A 24,219-nucleotide genomic window follows, 5' to 3' on the forward strand; every position below is an offset into this window, starting at 1 on the left:
GGGCCTATTTGAAACAGACCTCCATAACTGGCCAGAGATGGGAGCCCCAAGCAGAGCAATTCCGTGCTCTCTCCTAAGGATGGGCTTCTATTTCCTGGCAGGACTCAGAAGTTGGGCTGCATGCCACAGGTCCCCAAGTCAGATGACCCTTTGAACACAATGCTCGTGTGTAATCCATAATCTAGAACAGTCTTACTTAGACAGTGATGTGATCTAAAGGGCTCAGATACACTCAAATATCAACTGGTACCTAAAATTTCACCATGAACAATTCATTTCTTCGGTTTAAGAATTAGTCCTTAATTAGTTTGAATTAGTCCTCTCCACATTTCCTTTAAAATGCAAATATGGTGGTTGAAAGGAGAGTAATACATTAAGAGCAGTTAAGTAGCAGTGTGGATAGATCCAAGTTCAAATCCCCCTTCAAATACTTACTAGCTGTGGAACTGGGGATAAGTCATTTAATCTGTTTGTTTAAGTGTCCTCAGGTATAAGATGGGAACCATAATATCTCCCTCTTAGGGTTTTTGTGAGTCTCAAATGAGATACCTATAAAGCACTCAGCATAGTGCCTGACACCTAGTAAGTGCTTATCAAATGCCTTTTTCCTTCTTTCCTTCCTTAGATCATGAATAAAAAGTAATCTGGAGCCTCAGCATAGTGATCCCCTATGTCCAAGGAACTATTACCTATTACCCTATTCCATTCTAACTTCCAATTATGCTCACCATCCTTGAAAATCTTCACTAGACTCTGTCATCTCCTCAACATATTATCTTTCACCCTCAGCCACAATCCTAGAAAAAAGCTGTCTACATTTTCTGTGAGAGTAGACAGTCGGGGCTAGAAGAAAAGTAGTATAGTAGGCTTTTTAGCACCAGCCTGCTTCCACTTGCAAGAAACTCTATAGATGCAACTTGGTACCTTCTTTGTACCTATAGCCTCAGGGTTGCTCAGGTGAAGTGAATGGCTTTTCCAGAATCTGCTAAGGAGTACATATCAGAGATCAAGACTCAACAGTATGTATTGGAGATCAAGACTCAATCTGGGTCTTTCTGACTTTGAGGGGAACCCTCTATCTACTATACCACATTGCCCCCTTTTTAATAAATGACTGGCATTTGGTCTGATTTTTCTTTACAATCTGACAAATATATTTAAAAGGATTGAACATATTTAACCTATATCAGATTGCTTGTTGTTTTAGGGAAGGGGAGGTAAGGAAGGGAGGGAGAAAAATTTGGAACACTAAGTCTTTCAAAAATGAATGTTGAAAACTAACTTCACCTGTATTTGGAAAAATAAATTACTATTGAGGGGGAAAAAAGTAATAATTAGTGTAAAAAAAAAGTCGTGTTTCCTTTCATCATCAAAACTCTTCTTTTTTGTAAAAATGCTAAAACTTTTATGCAGTATCAAAGAAAAAGTATCAAAGCAGAGACCTATAAATTGGAGAATGACTGAATAACCTGGTACATGATTACAACAAATGTTATTGTACCATAAGAAATAACAAAGATGAGGAATTCAGGGAAACCTAGGAAGACATATCCAGTTTAATTGCTTTTCAATTGTGTCTGGATCTTTGTGACCCTATTTGGGGTTTTCTTGGCAAAAATATTGGGAGTAGTTTGCATTTCCTTCTTCAACTCATTTGCAGATGTGGAACTGAGGCAAGTAGTATTAAATGCTTTGCTCCATCTCACACAGCTAATAAATATCTGAGGCAGTATTTGAACTCAGGTCTCTCTTACTGCAGGCCCTTCATTCTATCCACTGAACCACCTTGTTCCCTCTGAAAGACTTGTATGAATTGATAAATAAATAGCAACAGGTAAATATGTATAAGGATGATAGTAATATAAAATAAAAGCACATTTAGAAGAAACAAATAACCAATGTTGGCCCAGTTAAAAGAGAATTTGAAGTCAGAGGACCTGAGTCAATATTTATTTTCCAACGATGTTACCCTAGGAAAGATACTTAACCTGTCCAGCTCTGTTTCATCAAAATGAGAGATTTAGATTCAGGAGTATTCTAGTAAATGTTTAACAACTGGATCTCCCCCCCCCAAAAAAAAAATTTACATACAACATAAAGACAAAAACAAAGTTTTATGTTCATTATTAGCATTTTCTCGATCACTTTCTTAGGCATATATAATCAATAAAAACAATAAATTAAGCCCTGTTTTGTAGTATTTGTGAAATTTCAAGATGTAAATGCTCATACTGAAAATTTAATAATCTGCTCCAGTGAGCAGGTTTCAGGCAGTTCTGGCATAACCCTGGTTAGGTTTAGACAACCTTTGATACTCCTTCCAACTCTAAATATATGATCCTTTGATTCCTGAAAGATGAGTGGCTAAGAATGTAGAGTTTTGAAAACTCTCTGACATAATTTTTCCTTAATTCTTTTCTTCTCATAAGGGGCCAATAGGAAAGGGAATATCTAGCAATGATGGTGATATAAAAACAAAAGGCCTCAGTTTCTCATGCTATAATATGAAAAGATTTTCCTAGCCCATCTCTACAATCTGCAAGATCGTATCTTCCTAGTGGCCAGTTACTGGGAGGAGATGTAATACTTTTGGAGATAGACAGGATGGGGACTATGATGTCACTGGATAGGAAACTCCCAATGAAGGGAAGCTAGGTGTCACAATCGATAGAGGATTGGGCCTAGAGTCAGAGAGACCCGAGTTCAAATCTGCCTCAGAGAGTGTAAACCTGGACAAGTCACTTAATCCTATTTACCTCAGTTTTCCTCATCTGTAAAAATGATCTGGAGAAGGAAATAGAAAACTATTACAGTATCTTTGCCAAGAGAACCCCAAATGGGGGACACCATTGTAACAACTGAACAACTAGAAAAATGAAGAAGGTCATCAAAGCAGGTCATTGCCATCTATGAAAATTAAGTCTCTGAGACATTCCTCAGGCAATGAAATTAAGTGATTTGCCTGGGGGTCACACAATCAATATGTCTCAGAGGCAGGACTTGAACCCAGATATTTTTGGCTTTGAGGCCAGCCCTCTATACAATAAATCAAGGATTAGCAAACTACAGTTTCAGCTAAATGCACTACATTGTGTCTGTTTTTATAGCGCTCTGCCAGCTAAGAATGGGTTTTACATTATTTTACATTTACAAACAAAACTTTATTTTATATGTGTGTGTGTGTGTGTGTGTGTGTATAACATTATTAATTTAGGATATACAGAAACAATAGTGGGAGGGGATATGAAGATCTGATTCCACTACTCAAAGTTTGCTGACCACCCTGCATTAAATCACAGAGACAGAGACAGAAAGAGAGAGAGAGAAGCAGAGACAGATGGAGTCAGAGACAGATAGACTGTGGCTATCTATAGAAAGATAACGGTGTACTTTTAAAAAGCTTAGACAGATACTACCCAGAGGCAAGCAGATGGATAAAATCAGTGTTTGTCAACCAACCTATATTGTGTGAAATATTTAGATTCTCTGCCTTAAGCTGCTCTTCCTAATCAGCCTCAGCTCAGGAAGCAAAGATAAAGGAGGAATTTTTGGAAGGAAGGTGAAACAAGGAGATGAAAGGAAAAAATTTAGGGCTTTTAAAAAAAGTTTATTATTTTAAACAATAAAAACACAATTTGAGCCTTTTGTAGATGAAGAAGAATTTGCTTCAGATCAGTATAGATGTAGGCATTGACAGGTGGGAGACATGACCTCTAAGTACTTCTCAGCCCTAGAATGGTCTGATTTAATAGATCCATTGTTATCACTAGCTGGGATACCCTTCTCTCCACTAACATCCAATTAAGTGTCTGGTATACCAGAGGCTTACAAACTTCTTGAGCTTCTAGTTTCTAGAAAAACATTAGTATTTTTAACCAAACATTTGGTTTCTTTGGTGCAGGGAGCTCTGAGTGAGAAATTCCCTTCATTATGGAAAATCAGAACTTTCTTTGTAATTTGTCATCTTAGTGAGTTACATGGGCAGAGATTCAGAGAATTACAGTCAAGCAGTATGATTCAAGCCATAGCCAATAAATTCTTCAAATGAAAATTTTAATATAATCAGATAGAAAATTTGTGCCTTTTGAAGTGCAAAAAGACATGATAAAGACGGGCCTGACTCTGAGGCCAGCTTTATCCAAGCTGTATTGGATTGGCCATGGAGGTCAATAATACATTAATATACAGTTATCCTTCAACATTGTTAGTGTTAGGTGCCCCTGTGATCTGGAAAATCTGTGTAAAATGTTTTGGCTCTCCCTTCATACCAGAGAAGAAGTCTGAATTATTGTACTATTAAAAAACAAAATGTTGATATTATATAATACCATATATATTTCTGTGTTTTTAAATATTTTCTGTGTCTTCTGCTATCCTTCACATGTTATCTATGGCTTCCATAGAATTCCCCCCAAATTCCTATTTAATTTCTTATGCCAACTTATAATATACCAAAATCATGATGGGAAAAGTTGCAATGTGGAAGGGATAACTGTAATGTTTCAGGTTTGCAAAATACATTCTTCACAAAAACCTTGCGAGGTAGTTATTAGGAGGGAAAGTATGAAGGAAACAAGCATTTATTAAGCACCTACTATGTGCTAGGCACTTTAAAGATATTTCATTTGATCCTCACAACCACCCTGGGTGATGAATGCTGTTATTATACCCATTTCACAGATGAGGAAACTGAGATTTTGAAGGCTAAAGGTCATAGGCTAATACAATATAAGTTCCTTGAGGGAAGAGGATGTTTACTACTTTTGTCTTTATATCCCTAATCTTTAATATAGTGCCTGAGATGAAATTCCTGACTCTAAGACTGAGATATACACTATCCAACTTGCTACCTGGAAGTGACCAACTGTTTTTGAGGACTTTATCTTATCCACTGGGACTTTAAAGAATATCTCTTGAGGGGAGAGGCAACATAGAATTAGTTGCCTTCTTTTGCAAGAAAGACGAAGGAAGCCCAGGGGAAAGAAGCAGGACCAGAAATCCCTCTAGAGCTGCTGCCAGGACAAACTAAGGAAAGCAGGAACAAGGGACGTACCTCAAAGTGAATGGCCCCATTCCCATCTGCATCAAAGGCATTGAAGAGGAAATGTGCATATGTGGTAGCATCTGCAGGGACAGACAGAGGAAGAGGGCTGGTGTTGAGTGCCAGGGACCTGCCAAGATGTTTCCCATCCCCATTCCTTACTCCCACAAGGAAAAATTGTGTAGGGCATGCCCAGGGGAAGGGACACTTCACAGCCTGGAGCACGATGCCTGTTGGCAGAAAGAATTTGGAAGCCTCTAGAGAGTAGAGAGCAAGACTCTGGCTTCAGGCATTGTCTTGTGTGATACCAGGGTGCTTGAAAACTGACAGCTACATTTCTTTCACCTCCATGGATGCCTAATTTGGGAGAGCTACACATGGAGAAGGGAGCTATTAAATGCCACCAAATGGCACACCAAATGTGCCAATAGGTCAGCATTGGCCCCTGAATATGCCCTGGATCTTCAGTCAGCCCTTGCTGCAGATGTCAAGGGAAGGGAAGGATGAGGAGTGAATTTGTCCAGTTGCTTTGTAGCTAACCTTGAGACAATATTAAACTGAAGGATGAATGGCTCTTTAACATCTAGGGCAATGGAAAGGGAGAGGGGCTAATGATGCCAATCTTCTTTCTTGATTGGGGAAATGAAAGGCTCACAAGTGGAAAACTTACCTCCCTGAGGGAAGAACTGGGAGTAGATGAGTTTGAAGGTCTCTTCATCTACCAAGCCAGTGGGACATTCCTGCAGGATGGAGTTGCCCTCCTTAGTGACATGGTCCACAGCTCCCACATCCCAAACCCCAAGAAAGTGAGTGGCACTTCTCCATCCTTCATTATCCCAGACCACCCTATCATACCTCACTCTTATATAGGGCATCTCATCATATACCACTTTCTTTTCTCCCCTTTCTTGTTTTCCTTCTATATTAACATCTTAGCCTTTCATGGAATTCATTTCATCCAGCACTAAGGAAAGAACTGTAGGATAACAGGTGAAATAATGGTGCTGTGGTTGCTCTCTCCTTCCCAAATAGCTCTGTCCTCCCAGTCACCACTAATTCTATAGTTAAGAAAAGACTTGAGTCATGAGAAAGGGAAATGGCCCTTCAAACACTATAAACTCCAATGCAACAATGTTAGAAGTGAGGGAGAAGTGATAGAGTTGCAACTTATGACAACAGAAACTCAAGGGCTAGATACAGGACATGATGAATTTAATTCTGATGCTCTCTCACTGGGCTGAGACTCACTTCCTGCATCCTAAATTACTCAAACCCATTTTCTTGTCCCAATTCAGACATTACCATAGAAAGAATCCTCCTCAGATCCTTATTTCCCCTCTAGAGATCTAGAGGTACAGATTATATCGAGCTACCTGACTTCCCCAGTACAACCCAGGAAGTACTCACATTCTTGAATCCTCTGTACAAAGACTGTAGCTCCTTCTTGGTAAACTTGGTCTGAGCCTGGAGTTGGTCTAACCCCTCGGGCTGGTGGCGAACAGCAGAGAGCTCCAGTTCACTGTCACTACTATCTGGAAGAAGAGAAATAGGCACACAGCTCAGTGAGTGGTGGTGCAGTGTGGGGAAAAGAGCGATGCTCTTAAGAGTTCAAATTTTGCTTTCCCACTTCTGAGCTGTGTGATCTTGAGTGGACCACAACTTCTGTCACCCTTTGTTTTCTTACTTATAAAATGAGTGAGTTAAAAGCACTTAGTCTAGGGCCCACACATACATAGGTACATTTTCAGGAATCCATCAACTTGGATGGGAAAAAATAGCCTTTGACTGAAATTTAGCATTTCCTTCTATTATAAATGAGGTATATATATATATATAGATAGATAGATAGATACATAGTCCTGAGCAGGGTTCCACAGGCTTTCACCAGATTTCCACGAGGGTCCACAACATAAGAAAGGTTAAGAATATACCTAGGGTAGAAGATCTCTGAGGTCATTCTAGCTTTATGATTCTATGAAAAGTGGAAAGTGAAGGGAAGTAAAAATACAGAAAGAGGGAAGAACATAAGAGTCCCACTGACCCATTCCATATCAATTCATGGGAAACAAGGGTCTTAGACTGAAGAAAGAGAAGAGACCTTTAATCATGCAATTAGAGAACAGTGTTCCATTTCCATGTTCACAGAACCTCACGTTTCTATTATCTGTCTATCTTTTATCATTCCATTTCCCCATATGATTTACTACTTCCAGTCTGACTCTTTATTTTTCCAATAATTTTCATGCCTTGGTACTTTACAAGACAATCACTTCTACTGTTGAGATATTGTCCTTCCTTCCAAATCTTGATTCTTTCATGAAGCACTCCAATTTTACACTGCTAACTATTTTTAAATGCTTTTCTTTCTTGTCCTATTGTGTTATCAATATTCATATCTTGCCAATCCCATACCTGGATTAGTTCCACCATGCACCACTTCTTTGCTCCTGTTCAGAAACTGTTGAATGGGACTGGAAGAAGTCATACAACCATGTTTACTGAATTCATGAAAAATTTGTGATTATCTAATTTCATCTAGGATGTCACTAAAGCTTATATTCCTTCTTAATTCTCTATCCCACTTAGCACAGCAACTATTACAAATCTATTTTTTTTCTCAAGCATACCACAGCATTCCCTTCCCCCATTGTCTGGACTGAGGATCTTATCTCATACTTCACCAAAAAAAATTTTGAAGTCATTCATCTCAAATTCCTTTTCTTTTTCTCTTCCTCCTGCTCTTCCTCCTCCTGATCTCACATCCTTCTTATATAATCCCACTACTTTCTCCTCTCTTTTACACCAGTCTCTAATTATAGAGATAGCCCTTTGCCTTGCCAAGGCCAGCCCTGCTATATATACACCCTCAATCCCATCACTTTGGCAGGTTGCCCTCACTATCATCCTTTCTCTACCTCCAATCTTCAATCTTTCCCTACCCACTGGTTTTCCCTACTTCTTAAAAACATTCCCAGTGTTTTCCTTATCCTTAAAAATCTTCATCTGAGCCTATCATTTCCACAAACTATTGTTCCAAATTTCTCTTCCCTGTCACTAAAGTCCTAGAAAAAGATATCTATACTTCATTTCCTCTTTTCTCACTTTCTTCCAAACCTTCCACAATCTGTGTTCTGACTTCATCATTCAACTGAAAGTGCTCTCTCCAAAGCTAGCATTTATCTCTTAATCGCCAAATCTAATGGTCTTTTCTCAGTCCCTATGCTTCTTAATCTCTTTGAAGCATTAGATATTGTTGAACACCGTTTTCCCTTAGGCTTCTCTTCAACTTTTTATGACCATATCTTCTTGTCCTCCTGCTTATCTCACTAATCCTTCTTAGTCCTTTTGCTAGATCTTCATCCATGATATACCCTCTAACTTGAGATGTCTACCAACCTCTATCTTGGGTCTGCTTCTCTTTCCTTTCTATACTATTTTTTACTTTGTTATCTCATCAACTTCCATGGGTTCTATTATCATCTCCATTTAGTAAGGATTCCCAGATTTAGATAATAAGTCCTCATTTCTCTTTCTGAATTTGTCTTTTATCATAAACTGTGGACAGCAGATTTCAGAAAAATCTAGAGAGACTAACATGAACTGGTGCTAAGTGAAGTGAACAGAACCAGGAGAACATTTTACATAGTAACAGCAACATTTTGTAATGATCCATTTTGAAAGGCTTAGCTCTCCTCAGCAATATGATGGTTTAAGCCAGTTCCAAAAGACTCATGATGGAAAATACTATCCAAATCCAGAGAAAGAACTATGGAGCCTGAATACAAATCAAAGCACACTTTTTTTCTTTTTTTTGTTTCTTCTTTCTCATTGTTTCCCCATCTTTTCTGATTCTTCTTTCACAACATGACTAATGTGGAAATATGTTTAATACAATTGTAGGTATATATCCTATATCAGATTGCTTGCTGTTTGGGGGATGGTGGTGAAAAAATTTGAAACTTGAAATCCTATAAAAGTGAATGTTGTAATTTGTAGAACTAGTACAAATATGCAGCAACATAAACTCTAGTAATAAATTCCCCAGACTTCTACTTATTGAAATGGGGACACATAATATTTCAATGCACTTTCTCCATTACCCACCAGAAGAGAGATAGGTGAGTGTTCCCCAAAGATGTGGGTAGTATAATTAATTAGTCTTATTGCTGTAACATTTTAAATTGTTATTAAAATAATTGCAATGGGGAAAATAAAATAGCTTTGATCTTAAAATATAAAAAAGTGAATGTTGAAAACTATCTTTACTTGTAATTGGAAAAAATTAAATACTATTAAGTGAAGGAGGGAAATAAACTACTCAGATTGGATGTCCTAGAAACATCTCAACCTCAACAAGTTAAAAAAAGAAACAATTCAACTTTCTCTTCTAAACCTTACCTTGAGAGAACTTTTATATTTCTATTAAAGCACTCCATCCTTTCAGTCACCCAATCTTAAAACTCAGAAAAATTCATAAAGTAGCCTAATCATGTCACCATCTGACATGTTAAACTCCACTTGCTTTCTCTTACTTCTATAATCAAATATACATTCCTTTGGCATGTAAAGCTCTTTATGGTATGTGAGTCTCCTCAAACCTTTTGAGGATTCTTACATGTTACTCTCTTTCTACAGTACAGTAACACTGGAGTTCTTGCTGTTTCTCACATATGAAATTTCATTTTCCATCTGTCTGTCTTTATACTGGCCTTACCTCTCCATACCTCTCCCTCCTCACCTCCGCCTCTTTGAATTCCTCTCTTCCTTCAAGACTCAGCTCAAATTCTACCTTCTGCAGCAGGCAGATCCTTTTAGATACCAATGACTTCTCCTCTAAGGTTACTGGATACCTGAGCTGGAGAAGGAAATGGCAAAGCACTTTAATAGCATTGCCAAGAAAATCCCAAATGAGGTCCCAGAGAATCAGATGTAACTCATGTGATTCAACAACAATAATTTTGTATATATTTTATCTATGTACACATGCATATATAGTATATAGGTACATATATAATATGTAATATATGTATATATATACACATATACCATACACATACACAAATATGCACACAGAAATATATACTGAATGTAAGCTCCCTGAAGAGTAGGATTTTTTTTTACAAATTTAATTCTTTTCAATGAAAAAAAAAAAGGATTTTCTTTCTCCCACCTACCCCCACCTAGAAAAAAGAAAAATTAAGCCTTTATGATAAAACTCTATTTCTGCATAGTCCAACAAAATAAGTTCCAGCCTTGGTCATGTACAAAATACATGTCTCATTCTGCATCTTTAATCCGTAAACTCTGTCAGATGGTGAGTAATAGCATGAATCCTCTGGAATTTTGATTATTCATTAATCAGAGTTCTTAAGTATTTCAAAATTGTAGGTCTTTACAACATTGTTATTGTATAAATTGGTTTCCTGGTTCTGCTCACTGCACTCTACATCAGTTCATATAAGTTTTCCCAAGTTTCATTGAAACTATCCCTTTCAGATCAACCAAATCATTTCCAATGGAGCAGTAATGAACTGAACCAGCTACGCCCAGAGAAAGAACTCTTGGGTGATGATTAAAAACCATTACATTGAACTCCCAGTCCCTATATTTATGCCCACCTGCATTTTTGATTTCCTTCACAAGCTAATTGTACAATATTTCAGAGTCTGATTCTTTTTGTACAGCAAAATAACGTTTTGATCATGTATACTTATTGTGTATCTAATTTATATTTTAATATATTTAACATCTACTGGTCATCCTGCCATCTGGGGGAGGGGGTGGGGAGTAAGAGGTGAAAAATTGGAACAAGAGGTTTGGCAATTGTTAATGCTGTAAAGTTACCCATGCATATAACCTGTAAATAAAAGGCTATTAAATAATAAAAAAAGAGAAACTATCCCTTTCATCATTTCTTACAGCACAATAGCATTTTGTTACCTTCACACACCATAATTTGTTCAATAATTCCCCAAGTAATGGTTACCCCTTTTGGTTTCTAGTTTTTTGATACTACATATAAATATATAAAACACACAAAAATATAGACAAATAAATTTTTGTGCCTGTTGTTTCTTTTTTGCTTTCTTTGATATCTTTGGAGGTCTAGACCTAGTAGTAATATGGGTAGGTCAAAAAGTAGACATACTTCAGGAAATCTGGGGGTGTAGTTCCAAACTGCTTTCCAAAGTAGCTGGACAAATCCGTAGTTTCACTGATATAATGTTTTAATGTATCTGTTTTCCTCTACCTAGAAGAAACTGTTTTATTTTTACCTTGTATCCCCAAGTACTTAACACAGTGCCTGGCAAATAGTAAATTCTTAATATAAGCATGTTTATTGTTGATTATCCTGTTGAAACAACAAGAGTGATCTGTAAGGGTTGGACTGGAGGTGGGGATGGGGAGGGAAACAGAGAAAACAGGTCATTAATACTAGAGAGGACAGCAACATTGCCATGGTCATTGATAGAACAAATGAGGGGAAATAAGTATACTGTTCTCTGAATGACCCCTAAGATAAAGAGGTTGGATTGTCTTTTAGGAGGAGATGGGCCAACACAGTTGAAGTATGTAGAAACATGACTTTGTCTTTCTGAATAACAGAGGCCCTAAATCAGCAACAACACCACGATCAACAAACAAGCTAGATGGATCATCAATCACCAAATATTTGTTGAGTTCCTCCCTGAGAAAGGACAAATATTTACTGAGCATGGCACAAGGTGTTCACACAGTGATGCTAATGAGGATAGAGAAGTAGTCTACTTCCTTAAAGATCTTAGAAAGGACAAGACTAATATACCTAACTGCAATAGCAGATACCATCTGAATGTCACACACCTCTCTGCACCCACGTGTATTTTGAAGTGTGTGAGAAGTATCTACCTACAGCGAAAGGGATGAGGGATAAAGTAGCTTTGGAGTTGATGGTGTGAATGAAACTGAAGCAATACAACCAGAAGACAACCAAAATAAGGTCAGATTTAAAATGACAAGGATGGAATTGATTTAGCAGAGAAAGAATCAGAGACTGATGCAATCTCAAGAAACAGTTCACAAGAAAGTTGGGGAGCTATAAAAGGGAAACAGCCTTTAGATCTAAAAGCAGAGAGGGGACCAGTTTGTGTTTGCTTCTCCCACTGCCATAGCTGGGCAGCTGAGCCTGACATATGGAGATTAAAGATGATAGTCCCTCCAATAGGTTATTGTTGTTGTTGAGTTGTTAGGGTTTTCTAGGCAAAGATTATGAAATGGTTTGTCATTTCCTTCTCCAGCTCATTCTACAGAGGAGGAAACTGAGCCAAACAGGGTTAAGTGGTTTGCCCAGGGCCACACAGCTACTAAATGTTTAAAGTCCGATTTGAACTCAGGTCTTCCTGCCTTCTGGCTCATCACTCTATTCACTATGTCAGTTTGGTGCCCCAGTAGATTATAGATGAGATATTAAAATCCTATCCTGATGAGTATGTGAATGGAAAGGGAGCTGGAAGGTCGTCATAATCCTTCCCTATTTCCTACTTCCTTGAAGGTGGGTCACCCATAATCTCGATTCTTCAGAAATTATATGTAGTGCTCTAAGGTCACAATCATATCAAGTGTTTCCAGTGGTGACCTACATGTAAGAAGTAGCATGTCAGCTATCTTCCTGAGGGAAGAGGAATAAGAGGAATAAACTGAGAAGAAATGACAAAAGCATATAATTGAAAACTACAGAGGATGAGAAGGTCTTATGATATTTTGTTCCCAAAAGAATGGAAGCACCTGAGAGCAGGAATTATTTTATTTCTGTCTTTGTATCCTCAGAGCCTAGCATAGTACCTAATACTAAATGCCTATTGATGTTGTTGAGCCATTTCAGACTCTTCATGACTCCATTTGGGGTTTTCTTGGCAAAGATACTGGAGTGGTTCGTCATTTCCTTCCTCAGCTAATTTTGCACATAAGAAACTGAGGCAATCAGAGTTAAATTACTTGCCTAGGGTCACACACCTAGTAGGTACCTGAGGAGAGATTTGAACTCAGGAAGATAAATAATTCCAAGCCCAGTGCTCTGGGCTGCCCATGCTGCCCAGCCTACTGATGGAGACTTATAATATCTCCACTGTTAGTTCTCAGAGAGACAGAGTGTCTTCTATACTTTTCTCGCCCATCTCCTCCTGAAGGACAGTATACTCCTGTGTTCTAGAGGCTATTCAGAGAGTAGTGCTTTCTTTTCCTTCCTTTGTTCTATTACTCACGATGCACCTGCTGCTTTTCTCCAGAAACTGTGCCCCATTTCATTTCCCTCCCCCAGGGAATATACACATTGGGAATATCAATGAATATTAAAGTAGGCTGACCTTGATATGTTGCTGAGCTAATCACCTAGTACTTCACTCAAGATTCTTTTAACTAGCAGTATTCTGAAGGGCAGAATATACTTGCAAAGACCTTGCCTACTTCAGTGACATACTGGTGTGGCAGACTTGGAGTTAAAGAGATCTGGGTTCAAATCATAGTTTGACACTACCTATGTGATTACAGCCAAGTCACTGTGCCTGAGCTTCAGTTTCAACATCTGTGAACACAATTTATAACCACAAGAGGTTCTTGCAGGCAAAGGGCTTTAGCAACCACAAAGCATTATTTAGATGTGCTATTGTTGTTTTTCCTGAATTTTAAAATATGGAACTGGGATTCTTTCTTGTGGCCACCCCCTCCTTTGGGAGTTATGTTAGGACCCAATAACCAGCACAAATCACATACAGTCTTCTCTCTCTCTCTCTCTCTCTCTGTCTGTCGCTGTCTCTGTCTCTGTCTCTGTCTCTCTCTCTCTTTTTCTTTCTCCCCCTCCCTCCCTCCCTCTCTCTCCCTTTCTCCCTTCCTCTCTGTCTCTGATCTCTCTGTCTCTCTAAATATCTCTCTCAATCTCTCTCTTTTGCTCTTTCCCTCCCTCCCTTCCTCCTATTCTCTCCCCTACCTTCTCTCTGTTTCCTTTCTCTGTCTCTTCCTCTTTCTTCCTTCTTTCTTTCTCTTCTCCCTCTCTCTTTTCCTTCTTTGTCACTTTTTTCCTCTTTCTCCCTACCTCTAGACTTCCCTCATTAGATTGTTATGTCTCTTCTCAGGGAGTTAGAATCAAAATATATAACATATTTTCATTCAGAACTTAAACACCAAATAAAATGAGCATTTCCATATACCAAATAGAACAGAAAAAGAAAATTGTATATAAAACAGTGAATCTCTATTATACATAGCTTGCTTTTCTTTGAAGATATAATAAATTCAACATATAATTTTGACTCTGTTCTACATATCTGTGTTTCATTCTCATCTTCCTTCTGTTCCTTTCTATACATAAAAATGCTTCAGTGGATCCACTTTTCCTTTTCCTTTGTCTATTTCCCCTTCTCTCACCCACAAATTGCCAAAATTGTTTATTTCTTTTTTTTAATTAATCTATCACTCTAACTACTCTTCCTTTCCCATTGAGCAAAATAAAAACATAAACCAAAAAAAGTCTTCAGTACGTTCACACATCTTCATGATGGCCATGTTGGAAAAACCACATATACTCATTCTCACATGAGACCCCTATATTCACACTCAATTGGGCTGTGGATCACAGGCCTTTATATACACAGTCATTGTAACAAACCTCTATGGCTCCAAACTCCCGATCATATTCTCATACTCTCTCCCTCATGGAACATTTTCCAGAATGACTTCCCCTACTCTAACAAGCTTAGAAACCATTTCCCCAGAACTACAGTTCTCTTGATTCTCATACCCATTCCCACTAAGTCTTGAATGCCCATGTATGACTCAATACTACCTTAGTCCAGGGAATTGTCTACACATACAAATGAGCCACCATGTGTATGGCCTAATTTGGGCACACAGCTGTTCTCCTCACATGCTGGCTACTATCCCTAGCTCTTATGCTTAGCACATAGTAGGTGCTTAATAAATGCTTGTTGATCAACTAAATAATATCAACAGGAATTATAGCATTGTAAGGGAGGAAAGATCACTTGGAGTCTGAAAATTGGAGTTGAAGACCACACTAGTTGTTTGAGGTTGACTGAGTGACAAATATATCTCCCCCAACCCATCAGACAAAATCTTCCCTAAAGAGCAACAAATCTGGGACTTTATTGGCTATGAGACAATGAGGCGAGACTCAAACTGTCCCTTTCTTGACATGGCTTCCTGCCTCCACAAAGGTCATAAGCCTACTTAGGTGGAATCAGCACCCTTCAGACTTGGAGAATGTCTCCAAAGCTTAGGAGGCACTACACCTGCTTTATTGACTAGATATAGAGACGAGGGGAAGTCTCTACTAAAGTGAAGTACTACTCTATCCTTATTGGATATCTTTTTTTTTTTTAATTAAAGCTTTTTATTTTCAAAACATGTGCACAGATAATTTTTCAGCATTGACCCTTACAAAATTGTGTGTTCCAAATTTTCCCCTCCTTCCCCCCATTCCCTCTCCTAGATTGCAAGTAGTCCAATATATGTTAAACATATTAAAATATTTGTTAAATCCAATATGTGTATACATATTTATACAATTATCTTGCTGCACAAGAAAAAACAGATCAAAAAGGAAAAAATGAGAAAGACAACGAAATACAAGCAAACAACAATAAAAAAGAGTGAAAATGCTATGTTATGATTCACACTCAGTTCCTCTCTCTGGGTGTAGACGGCTTTTTTCATCACAAGATCATTGGAACTGTCCACAATCATCTCATTGTTGAAGAAAGCCACATCCATCAGAATTGATCATCATATAATATTGTTGTTGCCGTATATAATGTTCTCCTGGTTCTGCTCATTTCACTTAGCATCAGTTGATCTAAGTCTCTCCAGGCCTCTCTGTAATCATCTTGCTAGTCATTTCTTATAGAACAACAATATTCCATAACATTCATAGGGTATCCTTTCTATTGCAGGATGAAATGAACTTTTCGTTAACTGTTCAGTGATCTACAAGTACATCATATAGTTCCATTTTGAAGTTGTTCTGTCGTTTCAAGCATATCTGACTCTTTATCACCCATTTGGAGTTTTCTTGTCAGAGAAACTGGAGTCATTTGCCATTTCCTTCTCCAGCTCATTTTACAGATAAGGAAACTGAGGTAAACAGAGTTAAGTGACTTGCCCAAGGTCACACAGCGAGGAGTGTCTGAGGTCACATTTGAACTCAGGTCTCTGCCTCTAGGTTCAGAACTCTACACACCTTGCTGCCATCATTTAGGCCCAACAATAAAATTAAACAAATTGGGCTTGACTCAGATTTGCTCTTAACACCAAGTCAATTCTTCTGAGTCATAGACTCTTGGGACTCTAAAACTATAGATTTAGAACTAGAAGAAACCTCATTTTACAGATAAGAAAACTGAGGCCCACAGAGATAGTGATTTTGCCCAAAGTCATAAAACTAGTAAATGCCTAAGGCAGGATTTGAACCCAATTCTTCCTGATTCTAAGTCCAGCTCTCTCCATTTATAAAATGACAGATTTGGACTAAATGATTTCTAAGGTCCCTTCCCACTCTGATGTGCTGAAATTCTTAGTGACAGATCTAAGATTCAAACCCAGTTTTTCTAAAGGAATTCATGTTCTACATGTCCTGAAGGGATTCCAGTATATTTCTTTCTTCTGAGAAATATGTTGATTCTGTTAGATCTGCAGACTCAGGGAAATTGGGTCCTACTGGTGTGCTCAAAAGTGGAATATCTGTGGAGTAAGGAATTAGGAACTGCTGCCAGCTGCTGGAAGACAATCAAATCACAAGAATTACTTAAGTGTTTACCATGTGCCATGCATAGTGCTAAGAGCTGGAAATGCAAGGAAAGGCATCCCTGTACTCAAGGAGTCTATATTCTAATGGAGAAGACAACATGTGTGAATGTGTACATACATATTTTATGTGTGTTTATATATATAGATATGTATATGCATATACTTCAAAAATAGATATTCTAGCAGCTGGGTTGACTAAGAAATGCCTTCTAAAGAAGATGGCATTTGAGCTGAGTCTCGAAGGAACTCATGGATTCTAAGAAGCAGAGTAAGGAGGGAGAGCATTCCAAGATTGAGGAAGAACCAAGAACCCTAAGATTCTGTTCTGGCTCAGACATGTAAGTTGCTGGGGGGTGGGGGGGTGGATGGCAAAATCTGAACTTTCTTTGGAGATACAGTCATGAACTAGATCAGATTCTTTCCAAGAATGGGAAGTGCTCTAATGTATCTCTCATAAAATTGTTTTGTAATTACTTATGTACATATTTTCTATATAGCTCCTTGAAGGCAGAGATCATCTCCTTTTTGTCTTTGGATTTTCAATGTCTGCTACAGAAAAGATACTTAATGAAGAAGATGTTTATTGAATTGATTTGAATTTATCAGTAAAGTCTAGAAAGTCAGCACCTCTATATTGGGGTCAGAGCTTTATCTTAAAAATCTTGAACATTTTCTGCTTTCTCTCTGTGACAAGTCATTCAAGCGATTTCCCTGCAATCTCAGCCTTCCAGAAGACCATTTTCAAATTTTGTCTTTGTTCTTGAAGCCTACTATTGACTTGGAGAAAAACATTTTTGAAAACAGAATGAAGGTCTGTCCCTTTCGCTTTCTCTAAGCAGATACTTATGATTATTTAATTAACAAACTTGTCTTTTTCAGATTTTTGCCAAAAATTCAGAGAACAGAATTTTTCTTCCACATGCATTACTTGGTTCTTTTTTGCTTCTATCACTTTCTACTTTATTTCCTTATGTGTTCTATTGACTCTTCCCAAAACTGCATTCCACTAAAATAAAAATCACTTGAGGTCAAGAGTCTGTCTTATTTCTTCTTTAAAAAGGTAAATACTTCATAAGTGTTCTCAGCAAGGTTAGTAAGGAGACAAGTTTTCAAGTTTTTTATCTTCTTGCCAAGTCCTTTTCTCTTGCTCTTATTCTGTCTCTTGAATCATGGATTTTATAAGATTACAGAATCTCAGAGATGGCTTTGCTTTATCCAATCCATACCTGAGCCAAGAATTTCCTCTACCACAACCCCAACAAGTGTTGTAAGTTAAACATTCTTGGCTTAAGGAGCTCCATAGAATAGGTATCAATTACTTAGAGAAGAGGCCATTTCATTTGAGGAGAGCTCTTAACTTAGTTTTCCTGACATGAAGCCTAAATAGACCTGTATGCAATGTGAACCCAAAACCACTAGTTCTATCCTCTCAGACCAAGTGGAAAAGTGTAATAATGCCTCTTTCATCTAATAGCCTTTCAAATATTCAAGGACCCCTAAGATCTTTTGTGTCCTTTTGAGTCTTTCCTTCTTAAAACTAAATATGTCCAATTCTTTCAAATTATCCTTATAGGGTACTGTGACATTGAAAACTATATCATATGTGTAGTTTTTACATATATGATTTCACATATTTTACAAATATGTTTCTTGCAAATTCCAAATTGGCACCAAAAAAGGCAATGATGATGAGGAAAATGATGAAGTTGCTTCTCATGCATTTCCTCACATTTTCTTCATCACCAGCTCTCAGTAAATTGGCTCATGTTTTCTGGTTTCATTTGTCCCTGGAAGACAGGTTTCCAGGCAATGTAGTCACACTAAGGCTTAAGGACGGAAAAGCAGGATGTTGTATTGGAAAGATTATTATTATTAGTCATAGTATTACTGGAAAGATTATTATAATTAATAATCAGAGCTAGTGGCTAACATTTGCATAGCACTTACTATATGCTAATGCTGACCAAAGAGTTTTACAGTTATATAATTTGATATTCAAAACAATGTGGGAGGTAAATTCTAAACTTATCCCTATTTTATGAGGAAACTGAGATGGACGAGGTTAAGTGATTTGCTTGGAGTCACCTAGTTATCAAGTATCTGAGGTAGATTTGAATTCAGAGCAGGCTAGATGCTCTATTTACTGTACTGTCTCAGGATTTGCTACCTGAAAGACCATCAGCAAAATTTGTTTCCTTATTGGCCAACAATAGTTCCCAGGCCAAGACCCATTGGGTCATTGTTTGGATTCTGATTCAGAGTGATGTAAATAGCCATTTCTTTTGTTTGAACCCCAAACCCTGAGAATTTTCCTTTACCAGACCAATTTTTTTTTGACTAGGTAAAACAGACCATTTTCTGCTTCATGTCTTACCTAGCTGAATCACTGAATGGGCATTGCCTCAGTCAAACTGAAACCTGGGAAACATCTGAGCTTAAAAAGGTCAGTCTCCCACTGCATCCAGGACCATCTCCAGTCATCTCAGCAATGTGACCCTGAATAAGTCACTTAACCACTATCTGCCTCAGTTTCCTTATCTGTAAAATGGGGATAACAATAGCATCCATTTTCTGGTGTTTCTATGAGTAGAAAATATGTGTAAAGTTATTGCAAATCTTAAAGTGCTATATAAATACTAGCTATTCCCCCACAGAAGGTATTCCAAACCTTTTTCTTCCCTCTTGAAACTCCCCTACATCTTCTCCACCTCATTCCCTCTCAATTTAAGATCTTACTTTTTATTTTAAATGAAAAAATTGAGGCCATTTGATGTGAACTTTCTCCTTTTCACTTCAAAATTCTTTGATCTCCATCTCTTTGCAACTTGTAGCCATTGATAGTATTTCTACCTACTGAAACCAAGACAGTAAATCTTCTCTCTTTCAGATAATTTCAGATATGTGAAGATAGATATCATATTTTCCTTGAATCTTTCCTTGCCCAGATTAAACAACCCCAATTCCTGAAATGGCATTGTCTTTAGGATTCTTCACCATTCGGATTGCTTTCCACGGATCTTTGTGCCCTGGGGCAGATGCTCTATTTGTAAACAGTTTTCTGTCCTAGCTCTCTTCTCAGAGCAAGGATATGTTCTATGTGTCCCCTTCTTCAAAAACTTGATAGCTTTGAGCAAGATTGAGTACAGAATAAATGTCTTAAAATGGCTAAACATTCAGTTAAATTCAATTCAAGAGGCAAATAATTGTGATAGATGCCAACATAAACACAAAATACAATATACTTTGTGCTCTTAAGGGGCTGACAAGCTATAATATATATGCAGGTATATTGAATTTCATTTTTCTAATAGACTCCATTATCAAGTTAGAGAGATGACACCATGGAAGGAAGAAGGCAAGAAATATTTCAGTTGTCTATATAAAAAATCTTTTGACAAAGAAGAACCAAGGTAAGGCAAAGATAGATCCAGTGATATTGTTATTGTTCAGTTATTTCAATAGTATCCAATTTAGTATCCAAGTTTTTATGACCCTAATTGGGTTGTTGTTTTTTTTGGCAAAGATACTGGACTGTTTTGTTATTTCCTTCTCCAATTCATTTTGCAGATGAGGAAACTGAGGCAGACAGGGTTAAATAATTTGTCCAGGGTCACACAGCTAGTAAATGTCTGAAAACATATTTGAACTCAGGAACATGAATCTTCCTGACTCCAGGCTTGGTATTCTATCTACTGTACCATCTAGCTGTCCCATTTATGTTCTGTATACCACCCTTCAAAAACTCTGAACAGGGTAAGTTATATCATCTGATATTTAGAAAATAAGTGGCTATGAACCAAATTCATAAAAGGCATTCTTTTTTCAGTTCTGGATGCCACTATTTCGAAAGGATATTGTTAAGTTGGTAGGGCAGTCCGAAAAATGAAAAAAGGGTCAGAACAAAGAAAAAAGAGCTCCCCTCTCTCCCTCTCCCAGCCTGAATTCTTGCTCCCTGAAATGAGAAATATTATATCCTATTTATTCTATATATAGCTCTTTGCAAATATTTGTTTGCATATTGTCTCATTCCTTTAGCTTGTAAGCTCCTTGAGAAGGACTATATGTTGCCTCTTTTTATATCCCTATTAAATGCACATAGTTGGCATTTAATACATATTTATTGATCATTTACTAATAATAATAACTCACATTTGTGAAATGCTTTAAGTTTTGCTAAGGACTTCCTTTACAACAACCCTGTAAGATGTTTTGTAGATATATCCCGTTTTCCCATAAACATATCTGAATATATGTGTATGTGTATATACAATAGTATATGTATGTTTATGATGTCCTCCAAAAAATATAAGCTTCCTGAGAGTAGGAATTCTTCCATTCTTTGCTCTTGCATTCCCAGTATTTAAGACAGTATATGGCACATAGTAGACATTTAACAAACACTTTTTGGTTGATTAACCCATGTGACCTTGCCCGATTCATTTAATCTTCATAAATCTCAGGTTCTTCACCATCTGTAAGTCAGTCAACAAGCATGTATTAAGCACTTATTATGTGCCACATACTGGGCTAAGTAGGCACACAAATACAAGAAGAAGGAAAGACAAGTAAGAGGAGGGTCTTAGACAAGTTGGCCAATTGAGGTTCCCTTCAACTCTAATTCTGAATCCTGTGCTTCTATGAAAAATGACTATTTCCATGTTATAGATAATAATAATGGCTGATATTGTGTTTTAACATAATAATAATAATAATAGCTAACATTTATATAGTACGTACTTTGTTTTGTTCCAGATAGTGCTAAGCACTATTATTTCTTTTGATCTCCACAATGACCTACACTTTTCTTCTCCCGATTTTACAGATGATGAAACTGTGGCAAATAGAGATGAAAAGACTTGCTCAGGCTCACATAACTATTAAATTTCTGAGATGTGATTTCCAGTGTTTTATCCTTTGAGCCACTTAAGTTGCCCCAAGGCATGTTTTTAAAATAAAGTATCCCACAATTTCAATGTAATTTTGTTTTAGTGAATGAAATTTAGTTAAGTTCTAATAGCACTAAAATTTTGGGGATAGAGAATGGGAATAATAACATGTTTAAAGGGCAAGTAGGACATTTAGTGGGCAGGTAGAATGTTTAATAATGGGCAAGTAGGATGTTAAGTGGGTAGCTAGGATGTTGAGTGGGTAGCTAGGACATTTGAAATTGGAATTAGGAAGACTCACTTTCTTAGGTTAAATCTGAGTTCAGACACTAGTTGTGTGATCCTGGATAAGTCACTTAACCCCTTATCTGTAGTTTCCGTATCTATAAAATAAGCTAGAGAATGAAATAACAAAAAACCCAAAAAACAAAACAAACAAACAAGCATAAAACAAATGAGGTCATGAAAAACAGTGATGACTGAAAAATAATTTAACAACAACAAACACCAGTAGTAACCATCTCAAAGAGGTGCAATGAGGCTCAGGTGAGATCATATAAAGGTGTCCCCAAAGTCTTAGTAAAGTTTGAAGTTTTACTAACTTAAATTAAATGTGATTAAGTTTTCATAGTTTAAAACTTTACTAAGACTTTGGAGATAACTCTCTGTATGACCACCCTCAGTCATATAGTTATATAGTCCTTATATACATTTATATAATGTATTGAAGTTTACAAAGTGCTTTCCTTATAACAAGTCCAAGAGGTAGGTAGAGCAGGTATCATTTTTACCCCTTTACAGAGGAAGAAATAGGATCAGAGCAGGTGAATTACACCAGGTCACATTAGTGAAGGTTTAAATCCATCTTTACTAATTCATAATACTCATTTTACAGATGACAAAACTGAGGTAGATGGGGGTTGTGAGTTGTCCATAGTTATATAATGAGTGAGTGCTAAAATTCATGCTTAAACCCAATTGTTCCCACTACTCTGCACAGCCTCCCAGAGAGGGAAATTGAGGCTCAGAAAGATTAAAGTATTTTCTTATTTGGGAATACAGCTAATAAATTGTGGAGCTAGAACTCTAGTGCCTGCATAGTTTCTGCATTGCAGGGATGCTCGAATTATTATTTAGCAATGGACCAAGAGTACCAAGGCCCTAATGGTTTGTCTTGGAGATGTATAATTTTGAGCTCTGATACTGTTGGAGAGGAGGATAATGGAGGAGAGGGGGTTAAAGAAAGAAAAGATAAAGAATAGGTGAAGGCTATACTGGTATCTGCTCTGACAAATCAATAGGTTGTTTCAAGCAAAGACAGGACACAGTAGTTGGGTGGGGAGGGAAAGGAGAGGACAGTGGGAAGAGCAGAAGCAGTATGTCCAACCCTAGCTATCCCTTCCCCCCAGCCTTTGTGTCTGATGCTCTCACCCTGGGTCCAACAGCAGTTGTTTCTCCAAGTCACAATTCTCCTCATCACCAACTGTCCCCTCTTCCTTGGTCTGATTTCAGTACTTTTTATTGCTCAGGAAAGTCAGACTGATCCGAGAATTTTACTGAATCACCTTGGGAGAAGCATGAAGGAAAGTCCACCTAGATGTGTTGCTAATTTCATTTAAAGTTGATGGAGACACAGAAAAGTGGCTTTTCAGGAACCTGAGGGACAGGACCCATCCTAAGGAGCCATAAGGATTGAGGTTTCTTTAGAGGCAAGAAAGTATAGTAGAAAGACTTCTGGACCGAATTAGGAAACATCTGGGCTTAATCCTTCACTAATGTGACCAGGTGTAATTCACCTGCTCTGACCATTTTTCTTTCTCAGGAAAAGGGTGATAATGACATCTCATCATCTTGTTGTAAGGACAGCACTTTGCAAGCCTTAAGACACTGTATAAAAGTAATCTAGTAGAAGATATCAAAATATATCTCTCCCAGTCCAGATTACATAAGTGGTTTGTAAACATCTTATATTTTCAGCCCCTTTACTCTCTCTACTGCCTTCCTTATCCCTTTCTATGTTTTCCTCCTTCTTCTCTGCCTTTCCAAATACTGACTTTTCTTCCCCATTCTAACCCATGGGGTACTTGCAAACTTCTGTTGTTCAGTCATGTCAACTCTCATGACTCCATTTGGGCTTTTCTTGGCAGATATATTGAAGTGGTTTGTCATTTCCTTCTCCATCTCAATTTACAGACAAAAAAACTGAGGCAAACAGGGTTAAGTGATTTGCCCAGGGTCACATAGCTAGAAAATATCTGAAGCCAGATTTGAATTCAGGAAGGCTGGTGCTCTATTCACTTGGCCATCTAGCTGCCCCTCCTTGGGAACATGGAATGTCTTGTCTTTCTTTGTATCCCTGGCACCTAGTACAATACCTGCTTTATAGTAGGCACTTATAAATGTTTATTGACTGACTTCAAAATCCAGCTCAAATCCTTCATTCTCTTGATCCATTCCTGATTATCCCTGTTAGAGGTAATCTCTTATTACCATATT

General features: G+C 37.6%; 1 protein-coding gene across 3 annotated transcripts in view; it reads right to left on the reverse strand.

Moving 5' to 3' along the window:
* KCNIP3 (potassium voltage-gated channel interacting protein 3) overlaps nucleotides 1-24,219 on the reverse strand; it is a 154,081-nt gene that overhangs the window by 11,255 nt on the left and 118,607 nt on the right. For 2 of the 3 annotated variants that reach the window (XM_023494812.2, XM_003758105.2), the window contains 3 exons: nucleotides 6,449-6,573; nucleotides 5,712-5,781; nucleotides 5,054-5,124 (listed from right to left, as the gene is read on the reverse strand). In XM_023494812.2, coding sequence (XP_023350580.1) covers nucleotides 5,054-5,124; nucleotides 5,712-5,781; nucleotides 6,449-6,573 — 266 coding nt within the window. The remainder of the gene's footprint in view (nucleotides 1-5,053; nucleotides 5,125-5,711; nucleotides 5,782-6,448; nucleotides 6,574-24,219) is intronic. The other variant, XM_031950957.1, reaches the window with a different exon arrangement.

This window comes from Sarcophilus harrisii, chromosome 2, assembly GCF_902635505.1.
Source record: "Sarcophilus harrisii chromosome 2, mSarHar1.11, whole genome shotgun sequence".
Taxonomy (NCBI): Eukaryota; Metazoa; Chordata; class Mammalia; order Dasyuromorphia; family Dasyuridae; genus Sarcophilus; species Sarcophilus harrisii.